The sequence below is a fragment of the Salmo salar genome, chromosome 05, assembly GCF_965601325.2.
Source record: "Salmo salar chromosome 05, fSalSal1, whole genome shotgun sequence".
Classification (NCBI taxonomy): domain Eukaryota; kingdom Metazoa; phylum Chordata; class Actinopteri; order Salmoniformes; family Salmonidae; genus Salmo; species Salmo salar.
Genome location: NC_138295.1, coordinates 71440437 through 71447500, shown reverse-complemented (window position 1 = coordinate 71447500; position 7064 = coordinate 71440437). Strand labels below are relative to the sequence as shown.

Genomic DNA, 7064 nt, shown 5'->3' with positions numbered 1-7064 from the left:
GAAATGTATGCACTCACGACTAAGTCGCTCTGGATAAGAGTGTCTGCTAAATGACTAAAATGTAAATGTAATCATGCTGTTTTAATCAGCTTCTTGATGTGCCACACCTGTCAGGTGGATGGATTATCTTGGCAAAGGAGAAATGCTCACTAACAGGGATGTAAACAAATTTGTGCAACATTTTTTTGAGAAATAAGCTTTTTGTACATAAGAAATTTGTGATCTATTATTTTAGCTCATGAAACATAGGACCAACACTTTTTTTGCGTTCATATTTTTGTTCAGTGTAGATGCCTTGCTCAAATAGAATCCTGTCTCTAATAATAGCCTATTATGTAGAGTGATTTAATAAAATAAATGCCTGTGCCATTTAATTCGAGTTATGGTAATTTAAGACCACTAGCCTTGTTAGTTGAGTGTTTCAACTTTTGGCTAATAATGCAGAATTGTGTGTAGTCATCATTGCCTAGCGGCCTAAGTTTGCAGTGTGTGTTTGTGTGGGTGTGTATATAGGCTGTTTTGGTCCCGGATACTCTTTTCATGGCACTTCGATACAAAGTGATTTTTCATAGCAGGTAAGGAGAGCATTTTCCTAACCTTAACCACAGTCTCCTAACCTGCTACGTTAATTATCCTAACCTGCTGTCTGTTCTCCTAACCTGCTACGAAAAAGTCACAAAATGTCGAAGTGCCATGAGAAGAGTTTCCCTTATGGTTCCTGACCTAGTCTAGCTCATCTTGGTTAATGAGCATCAGCCTAAAACTGCTTCTCTTTTCACTCAGAATGCCAGTAAGGAGGATATTAGAGGCACTTTAGTCAACAAGATGAAGATCAAACAACGTTCAAAAACTAAACCACTGCACAAAAAAAACATGGGGACTAAACGCCATGGAAACCTGGGTATAACACAAACAGAACATGAACCACAATCAGGTGATGACTCTACCGGCAGAGATGAATCAGATTGTACCCAAGCCCTCTCAAAGAGCACCAGTTCAACTCATCATTCAGATTCTAGTCCACTCCACAAGGATCCTGTGGTAGTGCTAACCAGGTTGGCTGAGGTAAGTAGGATTAGTGTTTTCTAATGTGTCTAGTATCGTGGCAAGATCATTAAGATTGTTAATGCATACTAGTAGTTTCTGTATCTTTCTAATCCATAAGGTGGTGGTTAAGACACTTCTGAAAGACATTAAAGTGTGTTTGGTGAAGGAGGAGACGGATGTCAGGAAGGATGAAGACGACCATGGAGGCATGACATTCTGTTTAACATACTCCAGTCTACTCCCAACAGTGCAGTTTAAATGGGTGATGGTTACTGGAACATTCATATTAATATCGGCAAGGACTATTGAATGAGGAAAATTACATTTGCCATTTTTTTCTCCCCTCTTATCGTACCCACCTCTTCTCCCTCTATCCCTCACTCTCAGGTTCTCCTCAGTTCTTTCCTTGTCCACACTGCACCATCTCCTTCACTGACTGTTACTTCCTGGAGAACCACATCAAGACCAAACACCAGAAGCAGTACCTGGCCATGTTGAAAAGCCAAGTCTCAAAGAGTAAAAGAGTGTACGGCCCCACACACAGCTGTCCCCACTGTAGCTGCATGTTCCATACACCACGACAGCTAGACATCCACACCCGCCAGGCCCACCCCTCTGACCGTCCCCAGAAACCTGCCCCTCCCCGGAGAACTGGCCGTCCCCACAGGGTTCAGGAGAAATTCCACACCTGCCCACAGTGTTCCCGCAGATTCAAGTACCTGGGCAGCCTGCTGAAGCACTGCAAGAGTTTGCACAAAATGGCCGTTGTTCTCACCGATGGACACATCAGTTGCGCAAACTGTGAGAAGAGCTTTGAGAATTGCTGGGGTCTGGGGCCTCACCGGTGTCATGAACCAGAGGGCAATAAACCTAAGGACGCTAAACAGATGGTCTGTAAGGAAGTCGGCTTCCAATGCTTAGATTGTGGCAAGATCCTCACTACTCCTACGAGCCTGAACACTCACATGCGCATCCACACTGGAGAAAAGCCTTATGTCTGCAAGGAGTGCGGCAAGCGCTTCTCAGATACCAGCGCTTACCGTTATCACTTGTTAATACACAATGGGGTCAAGCCATTCAAATGTCAGGACTGTGGGAAGGCTTTCAAACAGAAGTCGCTCCTCAGGAAGCACATGACTGTTCACTCTGGTGAGAGGAAGTACTCCTGCTCCCAATGCGACAGGCGGTTTGCATACCGGGAGAGTCTGAAGCTTCACCTGCGCACACACTCAGGGGAGAGACCTTTCAAATGTACTGTGTGTGGTAAAGACTTTGCGGATAAAGGTTATCTGAAGACGCATCTGAAGATCCACAGCAACCAGAAAAACTACCATTGTGGGGTTTGTGGACAGAAGTTCATAAGGATTGGGGTGCTGAACATACACCTGCGCTCACACACCGGTGAGAGGCCTTACCACTGCACAGTGTGTGACAAGCAATTTGCCCGACTCGACCACCTGAAGAACCACCAGCGCACTCACACAGGTGAGAAACCATACACCTGTACCGAGTGCGGTAAAAGCTTCACTCAGTCTGGAGATCTGACTAAACACAAGCGCCTCCACACTGGGGAGAGGCCATTTGAATGTTCTGAATGCCACAAACGCTTTATCTGCTCTGCTTCTCTGACCCTGCACGTGAGGACCCACACTCACCGTGACGTAAAGCCATACTCCTGCCAAGAGTGTGGGAAGAGCTTTTATGAACAGAGTCATGTGAACGGCCACATGAAAATCCACAAGGGGAAACGTTTTTCCTGCCCCCACTGCTTTATCAGCTTTGCTCGCAAGTCCAACCTCTCCAAACACCTGCTTAGACGTCATAAACCTAAATGATAATGATGTATTTTTTTTAACCTTTTATGAAACTCAGTTACTCTTATGAATTAATAGGAGGAGAGTCTGATCTCTTTAGTCAGTGATCGATGTGTGACAACAAATGCTAACAAAATTTTGCCCTCCTGTTTATGATAACGCCACAATGTTTTAGCAGTCCTCCAGTTGGGTCACACAGTGAGCTCCATGTATTGGCACAGTGACATGTTTTGTTTCTCTTGCAGCACTTTGGATTCCAAATTATACACTGCTCAAAAAAATGAAGGGAACACTAAAATAACACATCCTAGATCTGAATGAATGAAATAATCTTATTAAATACTTTTTTTTTTACATAGTTGAATGTGCTGACAACAAAATCACACACAAATAATCAATGGAAATCCAATTTGTCAACCCATGGAGGTCTGGATTTGGAGTCACACTCAAAATTAAAGTGGAAAACCACACTATAGGCTGATCCAACTTTGATGTAATGTCCTTAAAACAAGTCAAAATGAGGCTCAGTAGTGTGTGTGGCCTCCACGTGCCTGTATGACCTCCCTACAACGCCTGGGCATGCTCCTGATGAGGTGGCGGATGGTCTCTTGAGGGATCTCCTCCCAGACCTGGACTAAAGCATCCGCCAACTCCTGGACAGTCTGTGGTGTGGCGTTGGTGGATGGAGCGAGACATGATGTGCTCAATTGGATTCAGGTCTGGGGAACGGGCGGGCCAGTCTATAGCATCAATGCCTTCCTCTTGCAGGAACTGCTGACACACTCCAGCCACATGAGGTCTAGCATTGTCTTGCATTAGGAGGAACCCAGGGCCAACCGCACCAGCATATGGTCTCACAAGGGGTCTGAGGATCTCATCTCGGTACCTAATTGCAGTCAGGCTACCTCTGGCGAGCACATGGAGGGCTGTGCGGCACCCCAAAGAAATGCCACCCCACACCGTGACTGACCCACCACCAAACCGGTCATGCTGGAGGATGTTGCAGGCAGCAGAACGTTCTCCACGGCGTCTCCAGACTCTGTCACGTCTGTCACATGTGCTCAGTGTGAACCTGCTTTCATCTGTGAAGAGCACAGGGCGCCAGTGGCGAATTTGCCAATCTTGGAGTTCTCTGGCAAATGCCAAACGTCCTGCACGGTGTTGGGCTGTAAGCACAACCCCCACCTGTGGACATCGGGCCCTCATACCACCCTCATGGAGTCTGTTTCTGACCGTTTGAGCAGACACATGCACATTTGTGGCCTGCTGGAGGTCATTTTGCAGGGCTCTGGCAGTGCTCCTCCTGTTCCTCCTTGCACAAAGGCGGAGGTAGCGGTCCTGCTGCTGGGTTGTTGCCCTCCTACAGCCTCCTCCACGTCTCCTGATGTACTGGCCTGTCTCCTGGTAGCGCCTCCATGCTCTGGACACTACGCTGACACACAGCAAACCTTCTTGCCACAGCTCGCATTGATGTGCCATCCTGGATGAGCTGCACTACCTGAGCCACTTGTGTGGGTTGTAGACTCCGTCTCATGCTACCACTAGAGTGAAAGCACCGCCAGCATTCAAAAGTGACCAAAACATCAGCCAGGAAGTATAGGAACTGAGAAGTGGTCTGTGGTAACCACCTGCAGAACCACTCCTTTATTGGGGGTGTCTTGCTAATTGCCTATAATTTCCACCTGTTGTCTATTCCATTTGCACAACAGCATGTGAAATGTATTGTCAATCAGTGTTACTTCCTAAGTGGACAGTTTGATTTCACAGAAGTGTGATTGACTTGGAGTTACATTGTGTTGTTTAAGTGTTCCCTTTATTTTTTTGAGCAGTGTATAATGGACTGTGAGGTTTAAGTGCAGACTGTCAGCTTTAATTTGAGGGTATTTTCATCCATATCGGGTGAACCGTTTAGAAAGAACAGCACTTTTTGTACATATTCCCCCCCCCATTTTTAAGGGAAACGTTAAATTATTTGGTCCCATATTCCTAGCACGCAATGCTTACATTAAGCTTGTGACTGGATGCATTTGCAGTTTGTTTTGGTTGTGTCAGAGTATTTTGTGTTCAATAGAAATTAATGGTAAATAATGTATTGTCTCTTTGGAGTCACTTTGTTTATAAATTAGAATAGAGTATGTTTTCTATATTAGTGGCTACCATGATTACGGATAAAACTGAATGAATTGTCAGTAATGAGTGAGAAAGTTAGAGGCATAAATATCATACCACCTCAAAATGCTAACCTTTCCTGTTATTGTAATGGTAAGATGTTAGCATGTCTTGGGTATGATATTTGTGCGTCTGTACTCTAGCTTTCTCACTCATTATTCACAATGTATTCAGGACTATCCGTAATCAGTGTAGCATCCAACAAGGTTGTAGAGTAACAATCTTGTTGTAATCATTGCGTGCTAGGACAATAGAACCAAATACTACACTTTTGACAAATTTTACTACGCAAAAGGAATTTGTACCAATTATTTTAGTCCCCTGAAATAGTCCCCCCCATGTTCAAAAAGTGGTGTAATTTCTAAACAGTTCATATGGATAAAAATACAAATTAATGCTGACAGTCTGCACTTTAACCTAATAATCATTGTACCATTTGAAATATAAAGTGCTGGAGGTACAGAGCCAAAAGAACAAAACAAAAATTCACTGTCCCAATACTTTTGGAGCTCACTGTACATTAGGTTACTTTTATTGCTCTTTTGTTTTATGGATGTTTGTGTTTAAACCGTTACAATGTAATCTACATAATCCCCAAAAGTAATTATCATGAGGGCCATAAATGAAACTAGTAATGTTGCATACTCAAAGGTAAAAAAAAAAATCTCACTTCTGGTAAAAAAAATAGTTATAGATTGCTGAGGTGGTCACTTTTGAGGACACAAGCTCAAGTACACACAGTACAAATATGAGATGTGATGTATTTCCTATTCAACAAAATTGTATGAATAGGGCTTTGAAATGACTATTCTTTCTAAATATTGCTTCAATTATATAATGACACTAAGATTTCACCTTCCTTAACTGTAAATTTACATATTTGTATGTTTAGTGTTAGAGAAAATTCATATTTTCTGGAGGTTTCTCTTGTTGATAATATCTGACCCCATCGCTGTGAACATCTCACAGAGCTCTAGCTTGACTATTAACTTTTTTTAGGAAACCTCCTTTCATAAAATGTTAATCTTTTTTTGTTTAAAATCTGAATTATTTGAGATTATTGGCTATAAAACGATCTCTGAATGTGCTACTGTAATGAAACCACTCCTGCGCTATGATGTAAGGATTGCAGGCATGTGCTTTGTCAGTAGCTGTGATATAGGGTTCAGCCAGGAGTTGGACAGTCGGAAGAGCGATTGAAACGGTATTAGGGACATCCCAGCTTCAAGTGGTCTAAGATTTCACATCCTACATCACGCAGGGTCGGAACCGGTACCAGAACCACACAGGTCCCCCAAACAAGGGACCTTATGTCTAGATGTTATAAACACCAATTAAAAAAGTTACAATTTTCATTTGCTCTGTATAAAAATAAAGAACTCATGTACAGAAGATGGTTTCATGATGATCAGTAGGCGACAAATTCTGAAAGATTATCGTCAGTTGTTTTTTTTTGCTTTGTAGTGTCTTTTTGGAAGAAGAGGTGCTTTTATGGGAAGGTCACTCCCCTAGTATTGTTATAAACATGACTTTTAATGAAGGTTACTTACATAGAGACCACATTTGTTTCAGTCCATAAGCCATCATTGACCTACACTGGTTGATTTGTATTGCATTACCAAACATTTGAACATGCTAGACAAGTATGTAGTATTCATTCTCTCTGTGTGTGTATATACAGGGCATTCGGGAAAGTATTTGGACCCCTTAACTTTTTCCACATTTTGTTACGTTACAGCCTTGTTCTAAAATGGATATGTGTGCAGTGTGCCCGCAAATTCCTGTACCTGGGCACCCTGCAGAAGCACTGCAAGAATTTGCAGAAAATGGCTGCTGTTCGCATCGATGTACACCTCAGTGGCACGGACTGTGGGAAGAGCTTTGAGAATTGCTGGGGACTGGGGCCTCATCGGTGTTACGAACCAGAGGACACTAAACCTAAGGACATTAAGCCTGTGATATGTCTGGAAGTTGGCTTCCATTGCTCCGAGTGGCAAGATCCTCACAACTCCTACGAGCCTGAACACTCACGTG

At 43.3% G+C, this 7064-nt stretch overlaps 1 protein-coding gene across 1 annotated transcript in view; it reads left to right on the top strand.

Moving 5' to 3' along the window:
- Positions 1 to 6422, top strand: part of LOC145879548 (uncharacterized) — an 8137-nt gene extending 1715 nt beyond the window's left edge. The window contains exons 2-4 of the mRNA XM_082975483.1: positions 784 to 1065; positions 1166 to 1253; positions 1435 to 6422. Coding sequence (XP_082831609.1) covers positions 826 to 1065; positions 1166 to 1253; positions 1435 to 2882 — 1776 coding nt within the window. The 5' untranslated portion in view covers positions 784 to 825 and the 3' untranslated portion in view covers positions 2883 to 6422. The remainder of the gene's footprint in view (positions 1 to 783; positions 1066 to 1165; positions 1254 to 1434) is intronic.
- Positions 6423 to 7064: the final 642 nt, after the last annotated feature.